This window comes from Dermacentor silvarum, chromosome 6 (assembly GCF_013339745.2).
Source record: "Dermacentor silvarum isolate Dsil-2018 chromosome 6, BIME_Dsil_1.4, whole genome shotgun sequence".
NCBI lineage: Eukaryota > Metazoa > Arthropoda > Arachnida > Ixodida > Ixodidae > Dermacentor > Dermacentor silvarum.
In genome coordinates this window covers 28,620,521-28,642,680 of record NC_051159.1, presented here as the reverse complement: position 1 = coordinate 28,642,680, position 22,160 = coordinate 28,620,521, and the positions used below count along the sequence as shown (strand labels likewise).

At 46.9% G+C, this 22,160-nt stretch overlaps 1 protein-coding gene across 4 annotated transcripts in view; it reads left to right on the top strand.

Moving 5' to 3' along the window:
• LOC119455352 (cytoplasmic aconitate hydratase-like) overlaps positions 1 to 22,160 on the top strand; it is a 607,544-nt gene that overhangs the window by 560,268 nt on the left and 25,116 nt on the right. For all 4 annotated transcript variants that reach the window (XM_049668715.1, XM_049668714.1, XM_037716735.2 and 1 more), the window contains 3 exons: positions 3,119 to 3,183; positions 6,409 to 6,468; positions 12,638 to 12,742. In XM_049668715.1, coding sequence (XP_049524672.1) covers positions 3,119 to 3,183; positions 6,409 to 6,468; positions 12,638 to 12,742 — 230 coding nt within the window. The remainder of the gene's footprint in view (positions 1 to 3,118; positions 3,184 to 6,408; positions 6,469 to 12,637; positions 12,743 to 22,160) is intronic.

Genomic DNA, 22,160 nt, shown 5'->3' with positions numbered 1-22,160 from the left:
TATGAATGGCGACCTTGCGGTGCTGAAGGCACACGCCCGACAGACGCACCGTGTCTGAACGAAACTACCATTCGCTGCAACAACTGACGATGAAACCGCGGTGGCTATCAATGCGATCATAGATGGCGACTAAGCAGATTTTTAGGCACGTGGCCGACCCGTGTAGCGAGTAAAAACAAAACTCCTGTTCGCCGCAGTCACTGTGGAGAAAACCGCGGCCGCTATCGACGCAATCGTGGATGACGACTACGCAATTACGAAAGCCCGCGGCCAACTTGGTGTTATGCGCAGCGGTAAACACAGGAATACAGGCTTTAAAGACACAAATAGGCACGAAGCGTTCCAGCATTGCTGTCATTGCCGTACGATTTCAGCTGATGACTATGGTGATGCGGACTCCGCCGCTTCGTTTCACTTGGACGCTAGCTCCATTCTTGCTCTTTTGCGTCGCACATTTGCGGCACTCCTCGCTCGCCGAGCTCCGAAAGTTGTCTGAATTAACCGATGTGCGGCCGAATAAGTCTGAAATAACGAGTTTGATTGCATTGAATAATGCATACTCTTGCCGGGACCAGAGGATGAGTCCGAATTAACCCATTTTCCGAATTAAATCAGGTTTTACTGTAATATATTGTTGAGGCTTACAATTTCTGACAGGGAAAGTCCCAATTTACTGCCAACTTATTTTCATTTTTTCAATTAGCACTTGGAATGCTCTACCGGGAAGTTTTCCCAGTGTAATTATCGCACCCCCCAACATCACATCAATTTTCCATGAAGAAAGGTGCGACGATTATGCATGTAAATACAATACTTGGACATTTTTGAATTTTGCCTTTATCAGAATGTGGCCGCTGTGGCCTGAATCAAACCCGCACACTCGAGCTCAGCAGTGCAACGCCACAGGAGGTAAAAACTGTATAAATAACAAAATAAATAAATAAAATCGAGTAACATCGATAAACAATACAGATTATGTAATTCAATTTGAACGGACTGTGAGGTTATGGTGACAATGTGGTAAATATAGCCACATATTCTAGAGTCCCTCCTGCAAGCAAATGAAGGCCGTTCAGGAAGAGAGATCTGTTTTATTTATTTTGTAGTGAGCAATATGGGCACCAGCAGAAGACGAAGAATAAGACGTTTGTTGTTGGTGCTCGCGCTCACTCCGTTTTGGCCATTGCCTGTTTCGGCGCATTCATATAAACGCCGAGCGTATCTACCATTAATTGCGTACTATCAATTGGTGGAGCTTGCTGGTTCCCATTTCATCCTGGAACTCCGTACCCGGACTCTACCCCCAGCCTTGGCAATGCCTGACGACGTGCCCCAGCAAGGTGCTCCCACACCACCGGTGGTCGCCTGCTCCGGTGTACCCCAACAGCGAGACCCTGTCATTTTCAACGGCACCAACGAGCATGACGTCGAGGACTGGCTCACTTCGTATGAGCGGGTAAGCGCCCACAATAAGTGGGATGACGGCGACAAGCTCAGCAACGTCAACTTTTACCTGGCGGGCGTAGCACAGCTGTGGTTCCACAACCACGAAGCTCATATTGCCAGTTGGGCATCCTTTAAAACGAGCTTCGCGGAAGTCTTCGGCCGTCCCAGCTGTTCGCAAGCTCCGCGAGGAACAACGCATACGCGGTCGCGCCCAGCAATCCGGCGAGAACTTCACGTCCTACATCGAGGATATTGTGGGCCTCTGCCGTCGCATCAACCCTGCTATGTCCGAAGCTGATAAAATCACACATCATGAAGGGGATCGAGGATGACGCTTTCCAAATGCTGATTGCTAGAAATTCCCAAACTCTCGCAGACGTGGTTCAGTACTGTCAGAGCTAGGATGAGTTGCGGAAACGGCGCATTTCTACACGACTCCCGAGTTATGACCTGGCCGACATGTCATCATTCACTGTAGGCGCCGTTTCTACTGACACCACAATGTTATGGCAGCAGATCCAGCAGTTCGTTCGAGAGGAAGTGGCACGGCAATTGTCCCTTGTTCCCTGCGTCCCGGCCTCAGCGCAGGGGCTTGCTCCGACGCTACGACAGGCCATAGAGGAGCAAATTTCTGAGACGCTACCAACCACCTTCCAGCATCTGCCTGTTTTTGCTCCTCTGACCTACGCTGAAGTCGCACGCAGACAGTCACCAGCAACCACGCAGCCCGGATCCTGGTCGATCAGCAAATGCCTTCGCTGCGTGTGTACCTGTCCGCCCGAACCCGCCACCTTTTCGCTGTCCCGTGCCGCCGTCTTTCTCTTTTTTCTTTCAATGCATTACTAACTCAAAAATGTAGCATTTTGCATGATTTCTCATACCTTTTGGTACAGTCCACAGCAATACTGCATCAGGAGCACCAACTTAGTGTTGACTAGCGAAACGTTCTTTCCAAACTGTTTTCCTTAACTGAGCAGGAAAACGTCATTACTAGAGAAATAAAAGGTGCAACTTTTTAATTTTTTGCTGGCACCTGAGATTGGGTACATAAGTGTGAGTCACAATTTCCAAAAGTAATTTCTCATGCTTCGGTTGGTTTGGCGCATGAAACATTTTCGATACCTTCTAGACAGAGCTTTTTGTTCAGTTGAAATGCAATGTAGTCCTTCCCTGATAATCAATTAACTAACCTTGACCAAACTGTCAAAATCCAGGACACCATGACACACCAGTGCAGCATTGCAGTTGATTGCGTTACCGCGAGGGCTTGCTCCCCAAATCACAATTCTGCTTCCGACTGTAGGTAAAATAGAACTTTCTTTGGTGCATATCATTCAAGTCAATTCAGTGCTTGTCTGATGAGAGCATTTCTGAATTTCTCCAGTATCTGAATTGGTAAACCTCAGGTGGCCTCGAGGTAAAGCTTCCACGTAAGAAAAAACATTGAAAATGAATGCAATGGCTCTGTTATTGTGTGAATGAATGCCAACTGTTATTGTGTGCCCAACGATCTCTTGCTGGAAGGTTAGCAGTGAAACGTTTCACTGGCAGGATGGTTGTAGACTAGTGCCTAATGCAGTGCAATGGCGTGCCATGACAAAAAAAGTTTCATGGACTGTATCGGGCCCCTTAATTTTACTGCTAATTGGCGACTTATGGTGGCAATGCACAGGGCACAGTCCGGATGGCAAGCCTGTTCACCTGAGGGACATCTGGCCTTCACGGGAAGAGATTCAGGTCAGTTCAAACAGTGTGAATGCTGCATCACATGCATACAAGAAATTTGTCTTGCAAAAAAAGTGTACCGTGCCTAAAACATTTTTTCGCTTCTGCATTGGGCTGCATGACGAGTGAACGAGAAATACACTTCCGGCCTCAACCATCACAAAATTTGATGGAGGTAATATATCAATAAAGCACAACATTAAGCAAAAATTTTTAAAAACATGATGCACGTGTTTTTCTTTTCAAATAAAAACACAAAAAATTTATATGAAACTTTATATGAAAGTGCATAACACTTCCGCAAGCCAGTGGCTTCACAAAGCTTCATACATAATATTGTGAAAATGTGGTAATTTGCATACTTTTTTAAGGGCACGGCATGAGGAAGCTTTAGCTTTGGACCAACTTCTATTTCCCAAATGTGATAATGTGAAATGCACCCGCCATGGTGGCTCAGTCAGCTAAGGCTGCTGAGCATTAAAGTGCACGTTGCACGCTAAGTGCACGTTAAAGAACCCCAGGTGGTCAAAATTAATCCGGAGCCCTCTACTACCATGTGCCTCATAATTGGAACTGGTTTTGGCACGTAAAACCCCAGAAAGAAAAGAAGATAATGGGAAATGCAGAAATACTCTTATTGGACAATTGCTGCCATGACCTGAATGAAGTTGTGTTTAATGGCCCACTCTCCAGGTCTAGGCATTGTAAACAAACAGGCGTGGCTCGTAGATTATGCAGTGCCAATCATGTCTGCAAAATATGAATGGCAGCATCGTGCGAAAACGTTTCAAATTTTAAACAGCAGGCCACGCACCCTTTCTCTCCAGCGGGCCACGCTTCAAGCAAGAGAGTCAATGTCACACACCCACACAGATGCCTCTACGCAAGGTGCACTGCTTGAAAAGTCACCAACCGTGGCACATGATTTTAGTTAATCACTCAATGCCACCTCTGAAAATGTACCGTGCAGCAAAAAAAAAAGGAAGAGAAGAAAAACAAAATTAGGCGTGCCTGAACATAATGCAGTCCTTCAGGTGGGAGCAGGCAGGGAAGGTGTGGATGCTGTGTTTGAGGCAGAGGAGCAGAGTTGACAGTGAAGCACATCTCCTGGCAGCATGGTAACTGAACAGTGAATTTCTTCTATCTAGATTTTCAGAATACTGCTTGAGGTATTCCTTTTTTCCTTAGATCAGCAAGTGACTGGAACCAACGTCCAGAGCATGTAGCCACAGCAGAGAGGGTTCTCCTCCTTGGTTATCGAATGTGTTTTTAACAAAAGCTAACATTCAGTAATTTATTTTTCATGCACACTTTATCTGCACTATTGTATAACTGGTGCCTTTGTATGAGATAATGGTAATGTGGCACTGAATATTATTCTGGTTTGTAGCTCCCAACTAAGGAATTATCGTTTGCAACTTTGTTGCCTATTGATTTGTTGCCATGTTTATTGAGAGTGATTTGTGTACTTTGTATGTATGTTCAATGCCTCCTTTACTAGATGCCTGCTGCGTAGTCCGATAAACCCAGTTCTGTGCCCTCTCCCTTTTCACATCTCCGCAAGAAGGCAACTAGCGCCGCTTGTGGCACACGTGTGCAACCTAGATCACGTGCTGCAGCCTCTGAGATTACCATGACATCTGTTACCGTCTCGGAAGCGGCAGGCGTTATCGACACGCCGGCGGAAGTATCCGGCCGCCGCCTCACGAAATTTATGCAGAACTAAGGGAACTGCCGCCCAAATGGGAAAGCGAGCGACGCGGCGGGCATCTAGTAAAGGAGGCATTGGTATGTTTTGTGTATTCGTTGTTATTGTGTCATTTAAGAATAATTAATTCTATCCATAACACCTAAATAAATAGTTATTTTTTACATGATTTCTTACTTTATTGGGATGGTGCCATGTCAATGGTGACTCATTTGTATACTTTATTTACTATTTTAAGGCTAGCACTTTTTTTTCCTAAATTTTTGGGGGGTTCAGTGAGTAGCCAGGTTACTCATTGAACGCTCGAACTGCACTCAGACTGCTCTGCCAATAAATGCAACCAATGGCGGCTGACTATGAATGCATATACAGTCACCGACCGATTTTTCGGACACTGACTTGGGCCATCTTGTAGCAGCTTGCAGGAATTAACCAGCACGCGAGTATGCGCTTGACAATTAGTGAAACTTTCTTTCAAAATTTTCACATTCCGAAGTGGGAGTGCGAACCTTACACTAGTAAATTAGGTATTTTGTATGTATCCTACCACTCCTATCTTGGTCCCGAATTGGACCGATACTATCTGTAAATAAATAAATAATGAACCTATTCGAAAAATTCTTTTGGTGAAACGCTCCCTAGGCGCAGCACCTTGCAACTCCCAGTGTATAACCGCAGTTTGCCGTGGGGCCGGGTGAGAGGGGCCCTTTAATAGAGGCTGTTAAAAGCAAGATTCTGACTTGGAAGTCCATATTGCTGCAGAAATTGCTGAATATCAGGTTAAAAAAAAGAATTGAGAACAGAGTTTACAATTCAATAACCCATATGTGAGATTGTCTGAAGCTGACTAATGTCAGCTTCAAACAGCTTGATGTTACTTTAATGTTACAGCTCACGTAAAATTATTGAATTGTTTAATCAAATTCTGCAAAAGTACTATTCACAAATTTTTGGTATTATTCGGAACAGTGTGACCATGTTACATCCCAATAATGCAGTTAGCAGAGGTATGTTACTCTTTTTCTTGCTGAGTGGTTGTTGTATATGTCATGCTTTTTTCAATGTTCCAAGTCCCAGAAATGTTCTAAATAAATTAATTGCCTAAATAAAAAATCTGCACCTAACAGTCAGTAGACTTTTCTTTTAAATGCAACAAATTTCGAAATTTGCTCAATGGACACCAAATCAAACTATTTTTCTGCTTCCATAGATTAGGTGGGATCTTCTGAGGTAACACTTTCTATTAAGAAAGGAATGAATTTACACTAAAAGCGTAATTTCCTTATTTTATATTTCGGCCACCCAACTTTCCAACCATCATCACACCGTGGTTTCAAGAATGAAAAGCGCTGATGTTCCTTTTCTGTATGTGCATGTTTGTCATAACAAAAAAGGCAAGTTGTCAGGCTAGTGCAACCTCTGTGCTTGTGATGTGCTATGAACATTCGGGGCCAATTGTCCTACTCTCATGTGAACATGCACAACGGTTGTCTTTTGTATGTGATGTGTGGCAACACGTGTGTCTGCAGGCAGTGGAGAGTGAGCATGTGCTGCCACGGATGTTCAAGGAGGTGTACTCCAGGGTGGAGGTAAGCGTATGCCTGAAAAATGCAATCTTTTCCTTCAACTCCAGAAGACCAGAGTTTCAAACACTTTTCATTGATACAGTAGAACCCCGCTGTTACGTTCCCGAGTGCTGCGTTTTCCCGGCTGTTATGTCGTTTTCGGCTGGTCCCGGCACAGCTCCCAAAGAATCCAATGCATTGGTAACCCCACTGTTACGTTGCAACTGAGGGACTATTCTAGCATCATACATTGCGAACTGCCACCCCGCGCCGGCCGGAGCGGCCATTTTGACTTTTCATGTCACTTGGCTTGGTTGTTTGGCGATGGCATTGGCCGCCCAAAGTGCCGGGGGCGACACTTATGACGTATTTTCGGTTTCTGCCAGCAAAAGTATGGCCCTTGAGATCCGTATTTGCTATCTGAAGATAGTGTCTATGACACGTTGCAGCCCTAAAATTGGTTTTGGCTTATAGATGTTCCGTATAAAGTCCAAGGGGCAATAACGCCATCGCCGCGTGCCATATGCTGTATATGCGAGTGAAAGCGTGCGAGGGGAGCCGACAACTGCGTCTAAATCTCGCACGGGAAAGAAAGAAAAGCAGGGAGGAAGCGCGCCTTCTTCCGTTGTGCTCGAGGCACCGGCAAGCGAGCAAGAAGGGAGGGATAGCGGGCAGCGTTGTGCTCTGGCATCAGCTGCGTACTGTGCGGCGGCGCGCGGTCGCGCAGGCCGTCTCTTGAAAGCATTTGCATTGAAGCGATAGACAACAGCACGAAGGTCACTTCGCTCGCTTTTGCAGCGGCACTTAAATTCCTCACGCCAGCGTTTGACAGCACGTGTCCGCGCTTATCGAGTGTGATGTGTTCATGTTTGCCTGTGGGAGCTGACACCATGCTTGTTAATATAGTTAATAAGTGAATGTTTACAAGTTTATACAGACGATAAAACTATTCTTACTTTGCATAGGCTGTCTACTAATTTGCTATCGCAATCGATACTTCAGCTGTCGGGCAAAACTGCGCCTTTTTTTCACGCGTAAGAATTAAAATAATATTGTGTGCTGTTCAACACTACTCCCATTTCTCAATTTTTCCTGGCTCCCGGCTCTTACGTTTTTTTTGTTTTTTTTGCAGTCCCGTGAAAAACGTATCAGCGGGGTTCTACTGTGTATTGCTGTTGGTGGTACGTCATGCCCTAGTTGGTAACCGTTCAGCGTATACAGATGAGGGGTACAAACATGCAAATTTATTTGTCAGGCATTGGCAATTTAAGCAGGATCTGCACAGTTGCAATTTCTACATAAAATTGCGTGAGCATCAATCGCACACCATAGTGCTGTATAACGGGGTGATTGGTGAGATTGGTGACAGCATGCACACAAAGCACTCTCCTCTGCGAGCATTGTCTGCTATGGTGTTCCCGTCGGGAAACGCACGAGTGCTGCTTGCAAAAAAAGTTTGTATTCACGGCTGCCATGTTTGCCATACACCATACCGGGGCCGCAACGTTAGGCCTAGCTACTTCGACGTTTGCCACCAAGCTTCTTGCTGTTTGGTGCCGTGTATTTCATTAAAACAATTCGCCGCTGTTAGCAATGGCGCGGACTCTACCTTTGTATTCTTTGCGAATGCCTTCGAAGCTCGGAAAGCACGGCACGTTGCATAACGCCGGTCAGCTTCGCCTTTACACAGCAGTGTTACGCGGTGAAGCATATGGGAAGTATTGCAGTGAAGCATGCCAAGAGTGGGAAGGGAAAATTGTCACAGGACACACCCGTGCACCCGCCGTCTCCTATCGCAGTATGAGCTACGATACGCCTAATAAGTCTGCTGGCAGGCTATCAGCTGTTTCGGACGTGCCTGTGGTGATTTGAGCCCTTGGGAGCAGTAAAAAGCGTATATTTGTGTCTTTTTTATCGGACATTGACTGTATTCGATATTTGATTCAGTATTCCACATTTTTTTTTCTTGATTTGATTCGAAATATACTGTTCGGTATTCACACACCCCTAATTGCATTAGATAATGCTTATGCCTAATAGGACCTGAGCATGAATTGAAATAATCCGATTTTCCGAATTAACAAGGGTGTTACTGTCCACTTTTTTCGGCCACTTGTGGAATAAGTCAAAGTCAAAATATTTATTCCAACATTACAAGGCAAATACAATGTTGAGTCACTCATTCTCTGCCAAATTCCAGATTTCAAACTGAATTATTCAAAATTTTAGGTGGTCCCCATCAATTTCTTGTTAGCTGTCAGCGACTATAAATCCTTTAGAAGCTCAGCCATGCATAGTGTCTTCGTTTTAATATTTAACAGCATGTTCACAAGATTTTAAAAGCGTGTTCACATAATATGTTTCTCGGGTATTACTTTTTTTCTCGCACTCCCATGGAAAATGTATTAGAGGGGGTTCTACTGATAATCTTGGTCCCACAAGTTGTTTATATCAGCTGTCCAAAAATCCAGCATTGCTTACTGCAAATTAATCATGGTTTCACTGATAGGAACACAGGGATTGCTGCAGATATGAAAGGCTCGGAGCAATTCTCGCACGTACACATAAAGACATCCTGATATCATGCAGCAGCTTTATTAAAGGTTGATCATTTGTGTTTGTGCTGACGGTGTGAAGAGAGACCAGTGCATTTTTTTGCGCTTGCCTCCTCTGTTCATACTTTATTCTTGTGCTATGTAGTACAAAAAGACTCGGACAAAAAAGAATGGACAGACGAATTCGGCATTTTTTTATTTTTTATTTTTTTACACTCCTAGTTATTTATTTTGTAGTGATAAGAAGAACAGGGAGCAAGCAGTAGTGGGGCGCTCTCATAGATGTAGGGCGTGGGCGCAGATCACGAGCTTTTGGCGCCAAGACCGTTGCTCTCTGGCGACTGTATACTGGTTTTTCGCCTGTCGCTTGCCGTCAGTAAATCTCCTTATCAAAGTGGTGGAGGCGCTGGGTACCCTCTTCAAACCTGAAACTCCAAAGCCGGACGTTGCCCGCCACTGCTCCGAAAATGCCTGATGACGCCACCCAGAAAGACGCGGCCCAAGCTCCATCGATCATCGTGTCAAGCGCGCTGCGTCAGCGCGATTCCGCTTTCTTTAGCGGCACCAATGACCATGACGTAGAAGATTGGCTAACGTCGTTTGAAAGGGTGAGCGCGCACAACAAGTGGGACGACACTACAAAACTACGCAGCGTCCTGTTCTACCTAACAAACATCGCAAACCTCTGGTTTCGTAACCATGAGTCAGACTTCGCCAATTGGACGACTTTCAAGACGAGCTTCGCAGAAGTGTTCGGTTGCCCCGCAGTGCGCAAGCTTCGCGCTGAACAGTGTCTATGCGGACGTGCGCAGCAGCAGGGCGAGAACTTCACGAGCTATATTGAAGACGTCATTGACTTGTGCAAGCGCGTGAATCCTTCTATGATTGAGCAAGACAGGATAAAGCACACCATGAAAGGCATAGACGACGCCTTTCAGATGTTGCTGGCCAAGGACCCACGTACTGTATCTGAACTCGTGACCTTGTGCCAGAGCTTCGACGAACTATGTAAGCAGCACGTCCTAGCTCGGCGGCAGACGTCAACAGACGATTCCCTCGCTGCGTTGACCATCGGCAGCGACCACATGGCGCTCCTGTCACAGATTAAGGAGCTTGTGCGTGAGGAAGTTGCTCGACAGCTTTCATTTTTTCCGACCACGCAAGTGCCTACGCCCTGTCTGACTCCAACCATCCGACAGGTGATACAGGAGCAGGTCACCGAGGCTTTGCCGTCTGCCTTTCAGCCGACTGGTGTCACCGCGCCGCTATCATTTGTGGTGCCGTCTGCTGCTCCTCCGACTCCTGTTGCCGCGCCTCTGACGTATGCAGATGCCGTCATGAAGCCACGTCCTCAACTAGTGCTGACCCCTCAACCACCAATTCGACCACCAGCGACGGCGCTTTTCAGGGCGCAGCCACAGTATGCAAATCCTTGGCGCACTGCAGACAACCGCCCAATCTGCTATGCTTGTGGAATTCCGGGTCACGTTGCGCACTTCTGTCGCCGACACTTCGCGGCGACCACGAGTACGCCGAGATATCCAGACTACTCCTTTCGACCTCCCTATCGCATGCAGCCAGAACGAGAGCCTGCAACATGCGCCCGTGATCACCAGCCCACTTCCGATGCCCAACCTTTTGCTGCTCGTCAGTCCCCCTCACCGCGCCGCCGTTCTCTTTCACCTATGCGTCGCCGGTACAATACTGGTGAGGCGGAAAACTGACTACCGCAGCTTCTGAGGCACGAGCTGCGCCGTCGTCAATCTGTCTAAGTCCTCGCTTGTCCCCCGCCAATGTTATTGAAGTGCTTGTTGATGGTGTACGAACTCTTGCGCTTGCGGACACCGGCGCCGCTATTTCTGTAATGAGCCATACGTTTTGCCGTTCTATCCAGATGCCCTTAGCAGAGCCCCCTTGAACTGTCCTGACAACCCAAGCCAGACTCTACCTGAAACGCTGTTCCCAATTACCGTTCAAGAGCCCGAGCAACACACTACGTTCGAGACAGTTGCCCCTCTGTCTATGACAGATGGTGTCACTATCCTAAACAATATAGAACGCCTGATTGAGGAGCAAGGCCGTGATCCACTGTTCGCCAAGCTGAAAAGTGTCATGCAAAGTGAAACGCTCCAAGAGAACGACCCACAATCATGCCTAATTAAGGACTTGGCTGCTTCAACAGAACTGGAATCTTCTGGGTTGCTCGTTCAGCACAGAAGAAACCAAAAGGTGCCTTGACTACCAGCGTGCTTACGGACTCTGGTGCTGATAATGGTGCATGACCACCCCACCAGTGCACATGTGGGTTTTTTCAAGACATTGCCGCGTGTTTCTTCTCACTTGATTTGTCTGGGTATGCGAGCAGATGTGTCAGATGCTGCAAAGTTTGCCAGCGCTCCAAGGCAAATCGACAAAAGCCAGCGGGCCTTATGAGCAGCCAGTGGGCCACTGCACCGGTGGAGGAACTTAGTGTAGATGTCATTGAACCGTTACCACTCACCACCAGTACCTGCTTGTGGTGGTTGACAAATTCACAAAGTTCATTGAATTGTTTCCTCTAAGAGCCGCTACCAGCCAAATAGTGGCAAGTCTTTTGTCGGCATGAATTTCCAGCGACAGCGGGCGCCCATTTGTCAGTACACTTTGGAAGGGCCTCCTGAAGCAATGGGGCATAAAAGACCACCATACCGTGCTTTACCGCCCGCTGGACAGATGGTAGGATGTCATAATGGTACAGTTAAGGAATGCCTCCGGGCCTACTGCACAAACCACAGGGAGTGGGACTCTCACATCCCCGAAATTGCCTTTGCTCTCCGCACCGCAGAGTGTTATGGCAGGGTACACACCTGCCTTCCTGTGTTATGGCCCAGAGCTGCGCACTCCATGGTAACCACCTGGCACCAAGGACAACGTTGAACTGCCTGCCGCGGCATACCATGGCTTTTCCAAAGAAGTTCGCCAGTGCCTTGCCCAGGCCTTTCAATTTACTCACAGACAACAAACTGCCGCTCAGGCGAAACAAAAGGCATATTACGACCATCACAGGTGGCCAGTTACCCTGAAACCAGGCGACCTTGTTTTCCTGGACAGCCATACTTTAAGTAATGCAGCAACAGGCATCTCGTGGAAGCTCGCACCACAATGTTCAGGTCCTTATAGGATTACAAAGAATGTCGGTGCATATGACTTCCTGCTGACAGATCCAACGACAGGGTGCTGTCGCGGGATAGCCCATGCTGACCAGCTGACAGCGTATTATGAACCTCCGACTGGACATACCTGCACGGGTTCACATTCTACGGGGAGGGAGACTTCTAATGACTGTGTGGTGGAGAAACAACCGCAACGCCGAGAGATGGCGCCATCAGACGGAGCGACATCATCATCACCAACACGGAGCAGTGGGGAGGCCGAGGGGAGAGAATAAAGAGTTGCACTTGTTCGAAACGTGACGTGCGCACTTCCTCCCTGACAGTATATAGATGTCACTTGACACTGATAAACCAGTTGTAAGGTTGCACACCATTTGTTTGTCCATGTTTTCCTGTCCAAATCTTCTCGTACTACTTAGTGCCAGAAAAAAGTATGCCACCAACTCTAGCCTTTTTCATTGCCCTTTTGAACTCCCTTTGTTGCAGACTGGCAGCAAACACTGGCAGACCTTGGATGCACCCAAGTCCTTCCTCTACCCATGGGACTGCAATTCGACATACATTAAGTGCCCACCGTTCTTCGAGACAATGGTGAGCACAATCCTGGCAACCATGTCTTACTACTGTGCCTGTTACTAGAGAAGCGCACGCGAGTTGCAGCTCGTGATTGTCCTGTTCAAAAGCTTGCAGGGAAAATTGCCACTCAGGTTGCAGTTGACCTCCAATAATTTGACCTTGGCAGGATATGCCTAATGAACTGTAATTACTCATGAATGCTTGAGTGCTATCTACAGTGGGTCCACAGCCGCCATGATTCTTCATGAGAGAAGTAGGAAAGATTGATGATATTAATCAGCAAGGTCTAAGGTTATGGATTAACAGGCAAAAGACTTGATTGATGTTCACTAGCAGCCTGGCCAGGTAACAAAAACGTGTGATCAAAAGCCACTTCAGGTGTGTACATTTATCTGGGCCAAATTGTCATAGGGGTCGCAATCATGAAAAGAAATTCTCCAGACTTATAAAAATGTATTTGACCAGATGTGATTGCCAAGACAAGATCGCAGGGAGAAGCCTTCGTCCTGCAGTGGACATAAATATAGGATGATGATGATGATTGCCTAGATAAGAATGGCAGCTTAAGGGCATACCTGAAGAGTACACAATCTGTGCATTCTACCACTAATTAGAACCTCGTTAATTTTGATTTCGCGGTACCAAAAAAAAATGTCAATTTACCGAATGGCCAAATTATCGAGGGTATCAAGAAAACAAACAAATACAGTAAAAGCTCGATGATACGAATCTCACGGGGTCACGAAAAATATTCGTATTAGCCGAAATTTGTATCATCGAACCACAATTAAAACTACTGTCGAATCTCGATAATTCGAACTTGAAGGGGCCCGAAAATTTGTTCGAATTAAAAGGACGTATTTTTGAAGTATTCGTGCACCATAGCACGATGCACGAACTGTGCGAGTCGTGAAATATCGCGGCGCGCAAGCGCATAGCAAGCGCGGGCCACAAAATTGCCCACGCCGGCTAACGGTCACTTCCTGATAACGACAGAAAACAAAGCTTCAGGGAGCGAGCGGGCGGCGCCGGCCCACGGGTGCGCGCGGAGACCGTCGAAGGTACGGTGAGGGAGGAGGGCGGCAGGGAAGCGGATTTGGCCGCGTCAACTCCGCCGCTTCGGTGGCTCCCCTCGCCCTCCCTCTCAACTCCCTCGTAGCTCTCTCACCTTCGACTCCGTGCGCGCCCGCCGCCGTGCTGGCGCCAGCTTATTTTAGCCGCCCCCAGAAGTTTCGTTTTCTGCCGTTATCGGGAAGCGAGCGTTTGCGGGCGTTGCAGTTTCGTTGGCCCGACTGTGCCTCCGCCGCTGCTTCCCTCTGCGCTGATGCCGCAGCGTGCAAGGTCAACATGTGACTAGAAAATAGAGGAGAAGGGTTCACTGCCATTTTATCCGCGTGGCTGAGACGTCGGCACTAGTGTGTGCTAGAATACGGTTGTCTAGAACACTCTAGTCGGCACGTACACGCTTGTTCCGGCGCGATGCAGAAACGGCGACCTTGCAATTTGAGAGAGAAGGAAATTTCTGCCGCGGGTTCTTTTTTTTTTTTTTTCCCCGTTCCTTCTCGCGCGGCATTGAGGGGTCTCTCCTGAACTTTTGCGGTGTCGGAGCAATGCCGGTCGGAGGCGCCGCCGCGTGATTTGGCGCGCTGCTAAGAGCATTGTCGGTGCGCGGTATGTTCGAAATAAGCGTGTTCGAATTCACTTGCTTCGCGTTGACGTTGAACGAAAGCACCTTTTTCATGATAGTCTCGCTGTGCAACAATTGTGCTCAGTGTTGACGTTGCGAGGCCTAGCTCCTTAGCCAACTCTGTCCGCTTCCTCTTGGGATCCTCATCGACCTTTCGAAGAATGTCTAATTTATCTTTAAAGGAGAGTGCTTTGCGCTTGCGAGACATAGCTCGCTGCGACTAGGCAAAATGGCGCAAACACGAAGAACGCGGCCCGAAGCGCAGCAGCCACTCCATCTGATGGCTCGCAGAAAAGGAGGAAAACTATAAAAGCACCAAAAGCGCCACCGCTTCAAACTCCTCTTCGCGCCCAGTCGCGGAGTCCGCGCTGTCCGGCGCCGCGCCTCCGCACCAAAAGAGAAGGAGAGAAAGCGCGTGACTGCGCGCTGTTCTCTTTCGCGGCCGTCGGTGGGGCGGTGTTTATTCATATCAACCGACGCAGGCTGAAAATCGATTCGTAACAACCGTTCTCTAGCACGTTGCAAAGTTATGGGGCTCGGCCGGGACCACAGAAAAATTCGTATAATCTGGAAATTCGTATTAGCCGTGATCGTATCATCGAGCTTTTACTGTACTTACTACATCAACATGCTTTTGTTTGCTGAATGAATAGCAAATCCTGTTTCTATTTTGCTCATAAGCAGTGCGAAAGCTGCAATTCTCGTCACGTCGTGACTGACTAGCGCTTGCAGCGGCAAAGGCTTCGCGACTTCCTTCACAGCACAGCCGCGATGTGTATTCGCGTCCGAGACATACTTTTCACTACCGCACACACATCCCGATCATATTTTCGCCATTGAGCTGCTCACCAACAAGTTGTTCATGCATCGTGTTGGTCAATGACCAATCGTCATTCTCAACAGCTTCCGTCGTATTTGTGGCATCGCGCCATGCAGTCATTGCACTGATTCAAAACAAACTATAGGATACTGTTTCCCGCAACTACTTCAGACTGAACCGCAGCTGCTATTGACGCGATATGGTAGGTGACCATGCTCGCTCGGGCTCAGCTTGTTGAAGGAGACACATTCCAATTATAATGCATATACAAGTCGACAGCATGAATCTAACATGCGCACAAGCATCCCAATAGCATCGAAAGGCGCGCGGCTGACGCGCACGCTGAGTGAAAATAAAACTACTGTTCGTCACAACCGCTGTGGACGAAATCGTAGTCTCTATCAACGCAGTCTAGATGGCGACCACGCATTTCTGAAGGCATGCAGCCAACGCGTGCACTGGATAAAAACAAAACTACTGTTTGCCACAACCACTAAGGACAAAACCATGGTCGCTATCGACGCAATCATGGATGACCGCACAGTTCTAACGGCATGATGCCGATGTGCTCACCGGGAGAAAACGAAAGTACTGTTCGCCGCAACCGCTGTGGAGAAAACCATGGTTGCTATCGACACGGTCGTGGATGACAACCATATAGATCTGAAGGCATACTGCCAACTCTCCCACCAGGTGAAAGCAAAACTACACTGTAATGAAAAAAAAGGAGGGACCTTAGCTTCATTAAAGAAGAAATGGCAATGTCTGCTATGTTTGTCTTTAAATGGAGCAGCTTTCCTCCCTCACGCATGGGAGCAACATTTCTCTCTCCAGAACCGACATGGCCGACTCAACACAAGCGAAGCAAAGCGATGGATGCAACTAGGCTTACGAACTGTGCTCATTTGTTGCTGGAAAACAGTGTGCACATCATAAGCATAGTGTACGTTAGTGATACTTGAACAGCCCCACTAAGCTTTCTTTGGCGCATACTAGGAACCAGGTGCAAGTACGACACGATTTTATAGCAATAACTTCTGCTCGAGTGCCACTCTTATCACCCACCGTTCACGGCAGGCTGATCATGTTGATAACGTCGGGGAAGCGTCGCTCTAACCACTGATGAATCGCGAAAACAAATGGCATCGGAATAGGCATTGCTAGAACATTACGGCGTTAAACTTACGTAAGCATAGGGACATCCATACACCAATCCGTTGCAGACACACACGCACGCACACGTGCACACGCTCATATAAACAACGTGCTTAGCACCACCTGGAGAGGCTTCAAATACTAAATCGTGTGGTTACTTCTTGGCCCTACAGATGGCACGTAAAGCTGATGATGAAAAACGCTGACAGTTTTTCCGCTTGCATCAAGACACTGCAAAATCACAACAGAGCAAGACACCGCAATTTCACACACATAATATGCACAACAGAGTAACACTACACACAAATGCACCGCACATACACAAACACTGCTGAAGCTGCATACATCCGCATGCCTTTCAACCTTCTTACATAGCCATGGTGTTTTGACCTGCATTGTAGTGCCAGTAGGTGCCTCTCTGTTACACGTAATTCAACAATAAATCTCGACAGAATACTTGTTTTGGTATAGTCGTCTGATAAACACAACAAATCGACACAGACCTAAAAGACATAAAGACATAACACACCACTATATTGAATGCCTTTTGGCTAGTGACTTTCATTGATCAGCATGGTGTCAATGGCAATCTAAGCCTGTTCAGCTTTCACTTCGAAGCCGTAGCGGGTGGCGCTTCAAAAGCCACTGATGTTTACAAAATGCATACTGTTAGGATCGCTTCAACTTTCAGGTGCGAAGCACCTGATGCACTGGGGGTGTCGATGTCTCCTGTCATCGTCGTAGTCACGGTAAGCAAGTGGCACGCACTCGGCACGTGCCGAGCGCGTGCAGAGCGTCCCGCGTTAGTCATCGTCTTCCACAGCTGTCTGCGTTGCTGCTCATCATTCCAGCGTAGAATTTTACTTCTCTTCTGTCGTCGTAATGGGGAGGCTGCGTTTACAGGGTTATGAGCCATTGCTTAAGGCAGTATGAGCCCATTAGCGATGCATCACTGCATGCTTCGCACCTCCCCAGGTTTCACGTTAGTGAAGCTGAATTTCGCTCAGTGGGTCATTTGACACTTAAGCATAAAATTTAATTCACCACTCAAACTGAGCCTATGACTTAACTGATGTTTTTTTTTTTTTTTTTTTCTCGCATAATTTCATATAGAACTGGAAAACAGGCACTCGTGGCATCCGCATGCCGCTGCACAGTGGTACGTGCGAGCCGGTGCGCGGTGTGCTGGCAGCTGCCGCAGCCAGACGATGTGGAAATTGTATCAGCGGTTCTGAGTTTACCTTTCCTCGTAGCGCAGCTTCCTGTTCGTGCTAGATGTTTGACAGGGGTCGTCGCATGTCGCGAATGATACAATTTAGACATCACTTTAGTTATATAGTGAAGGCTTAATAAAGTATGAATGGATCTGACTGCGATGCTGAAGCCATAACTTTCAAGCAAGCCTTCAAAATCATGTTTTGCCTTCCTACCAAGAGACCAAAAGTAGCCAACTAGATTGAGAACGTTGTTTGCTGCTACTCACTGAGCAGCTGCGTGTGATTGGTAAGAATATAGTGGTTCGACAAGAGCGGAGTTAAAGTACTAGCATAGCATCCTATTAGGCTATAGCACAAGTTACTCGCCATGATGTCCAGATACTACTACTTACGATAACCAAACATTACTTACCGCAATTGGTGTGACTGGCCCCGCTCACCATTGATGATATCAGAAGGCTAACTGCTGGTGTCGGTTATGTTATATCCATCTCCAGGAGAGTTGTGGAATCGAAGATTGTTGCGATACAATCTACCAGGCTGGGCTGCAACTGCTACAACCATAGCATAACTACAGTGGCTGAAGTGTAATCGTGTCAACAAGCGACTTATAGGGATAGCTCCGGCTATGGAGTCTGCCGTCTCTCTCCGAGAGCCTCTACTACAAAGCCATGCTTTCTGCTAGAGAGAGGGTGGTTTTGCTTCATACAGATGTTCGATTTCGACAGTGTCCTGCAGCTTTCTAGAATCCCTCCAACAGGCCATGAGCTTGGTCTCCCGTTCACTTCTGGGCATATCCGTCTGCCCCATCCCCTTGTGCATTTCTTTATGCTTTGCGTACTTCGTAGTTTCAATTGTCCCTCTACATGTTATCTTCGAGAGTGTCTCCTTTTCTTCACAGACGCCGACAGCCGTATGGGCAAAGCCGCAATGCAGAAGTCAGCAATTTGTAAAAGATTTTGTTTGTTTATTTTCCTGACACTTTTTGTTTGTATGTTTGCTTCTACCCTGCCTTTTAGGAAATATATTTTACATTGTTGGTTCGTTCTTCCTGTATTAGTGTCATGCGCGCTACATGTTGCATCACGGCGACGCCGCAGCTAGCGGGAGGAGACGCCGACGAACTGGCACATCTGGTTGCATGCTGTGCACAAGCGCCTCCTTGCTTTTGTGGCAGGGCTTGTGTTCCATTTGCAGATTTAGAGGTGTCACTATAGGCGACTTTTCCGTCGCTTGTGGCAGTGATGCGTTCACACTGCTGGCTACGTGTTGACGGCGCAAGCAAATGTATTTTGCTTTCGCTTCGAAGCCGTCGCGGATGACACTTTAAAACTACTACAAATGCATACCTTTAATATAGTTTAACCTTCTCCTTGTCCAAATTTCACCCATCAAAGTGAGAAAGGCAGGCTGATATCTACGGCGACTAGACCGAGATGCCAGAGTACGGACTCGTTTCCCTATGCATCAGCAACCAGACACTGTTTTCGAGGTGATCTATTCTCATTTCGTTGCTCCCGTTTGGGCTAGTGGTTTGACGCTGGTAGTCTTTTTTCATGAAAGGTAGAATTTAGACTTCAGGTTATGCTACTTTGCATTACTTTCCGCCAAAAACAAGTTATTGGAGCTGATGTTCCAGTCACTGGCGACAGCGACGCACAATACACACACGAGGGAGAAACATTACTCCCCTTTTGATTGCCGTAAGAGGGCGCTACATGTTAAGTGCATGTACACATAAACGAAGGAAAGAATTACTCAAGCAACCACCAAGATAATCTGAAAATAAAGGGGAAGCGGAATGCAGCATTAATGAAACACAGAGCACTGTGGGGCCACAATAAGTATGAGGTGGTGCGTGGAATCTGGAAAGGAGTAATGGTGCCAGCGCTAACATTCGCAAATGCCATTATATGCTTAAAATCGGATATATTGGCGGGTTTGGAAGTTAACCAAAGATCAGTAGGCCGGTTGGCTTTGGGAGCACACGGTAATACGACAAATGAGGCAGTGCATGGAGACATGGGTTGGGCCTCTTTTGAAGTCAGAGAAGCACAAAGCAAAATTAGTTCTGAAGAAAGGCTCAGGAACATGGATGAAAATAAATGGGCGGCTAAAGTGCACAAGTATCTCTACATGAAAAGCGTGGACACAGAATGGAGGAAGAGGTCAAGGAAGTTGGCAACCAAGTACAGGATAATCGAAACTGTAAATAGACAACCAGGGGTCATCAGAAAGAAAGTGAGAGAAATAGAGACCGTGAATTGGATGCAAAGAATGGAAACGAAAAGGACAATGGAGATTTACAAGAATGAGAAGAAAGAAATTAGAAGGGAAAATCTGTACGATAACACAAAGGGCAGTGCCTTGCTATTTGAGGCTCGAGCCGGTTGCCTAAGGACGAAAACATATCGGAACAAATATTCGGAATTAGATGAGACATGTGTATGCTGCAGTAAAGATCCAGAGACCACTCAGCACATCCTAATGGAATGCGACGGGATCCACCCAGCGAGAACCGTAGGTAACGTGCAACTCCCAGAAGCACTTGGGTTTAAAGTGGAAGGAAACATAAACAGATCAGCCGTAGAGATCAGCAAGAGACGATTAGAGTACTGGTGGAAAAAAAGTAGGGAAAAGATGGATGCGACCTGATCTCTTAAAATCATAGGCAGCGGTACAAGGTAAATTTTTGAAAAAGAAAAATAATGATAGGTATACAAAAATGCTAGATAAAGAACATGTATAGTATACCTGATTAAATCAAGCAGGCTAGGTGACTATTTGTCGCCGCCCCGTTTCAAAGGGGATGCCAATAAATCATCATCATCATCATGTGAAGGAGGAACTCTCCAACCTGAAGGATGAAAACGAATGATTCCTCCTTTCTCACTCTCTTTTTTTTTTTTTTTTTTAAGAGTGTACTGTTGGCCGCAACCACTGCGGATAAAACCGTGGTCGCCATCGACGCTGTCATGGATGGTGACTGCTCAGTTCTAAAGATACCCAGCCAACGCACTCACCAGGTGAAAACAAAACCACTGTTTGCCGCAACTGCTCTGAACAAAACCGTGATCGCGTGGTCGTGGACAAAACCATAGATGGCGACCACACAGTTGTGTATGTACACGTCCGACGTGCGCACCGGGTTACACATTTTACACGGAGCGCTTAAAAGTGTCACTTAATGACCAGAAGGACCTACCCTAAAGACTCGATATGTCTGTACAAAATCGTCAACATTTTTTCAGGGTCCCTTTAAGGAAACATCCATAGGCGGCAGCATCGACGTAAAGCTTCTCAGAATCACAGTGATGTCAATGTGCATTTCCTTCAGTTAGTCCCACACACTCTGCTCGAGGTGCCTATGAAAGCTGTCCAGCAAAAAGAGGGTAGGAAGGTGAAGCACGCTCTGTCATTGTCGCTGTGCAGTTACTAACTAGTCAAGCATGTGAGCTTTGTGGTCATGCAATGTCTTCTTTGGATCTCAAGCGTGTCGATCTGATCTCAATCGGGAAGATTACTGTCAGTGAAGTCTTCTGCTTGAAGATCACAAACAGGGGCAGCTTCCATCCACCTGCTGTCACCACAAACATAATGTTACCGTTTGCTTCTCAGTGCCAGTCATCCTTATTGGGTGCTTCAGGTGCCCTTTTGAAGTGTCCTGCTCCATGGCATATCAATGGTCAGTGGCATTTGATCGGCATTACCAATTTGCAAGAGCACAATATTCTTATCTTGCCAGAATTGTATCACGAACTGACGAGAGTCCTAAATTTTTTCTGCTTATGTGGAAGGCAGCTGTTGACACAGCATCCTCCTTCGGCAAAAGGAAAGCTCATGCCATCACTAGAATCACGTTGTCCAGTTGCTGCTCTCCTTGAAATTCTCAGCCACGATGTCATGCTTTCTTGGGAGTGGAGAAGCACCTTTCTGTATCATTCCAGTTGAAACAGCATAGTCAACGTTCCAAATGCTTCTGATTTGTGCAAAGACTGCTTCCTCGATCCATGGATATTGACCAGTCCTCAGTCCAAAAATGTCATGCTTTCTTGGGAGTGGAGAAGCACCTTTCTGTATCATTCCAGTTGAAACAGCATAGTCAACGTTCCAAATGCTTCTGATTTGTGCAAAGACTGCTTCCTCGATCCATGTATATTGACCAGTCCTCAGTCCAAAAATGTGCTTCAAGGAAGTTGTTGTAATCAGTGTGCCTTCCTTTTTGTGTGTGTTCTATTTGCGGCAAAAATGTCTTTCAGTCTGAAGATGGCTTGGTGTGTCTCGTTGACAGCCATCAGCTTCTCATGTTGTCATCTTCAATAACGAATGTGTACCTCATTAATGTCGAAGTGCCTTCCAGATGCACAGTTGCCATCTTCCGAGGCGTTCTCAACAGCTTTCAGCTTAAGGGAGGTGGTGTAGCTTACGTAGCACCCCATTGTGCAAGAATGCCAGAAGTTCGATTACACTGTGCATGTGTCAGTGTGACCGATGGGAATGACAAAGAAGTCATTAAGGAAGGTACCGTCGTTTTACAGAGGGCACTAGTTAGTG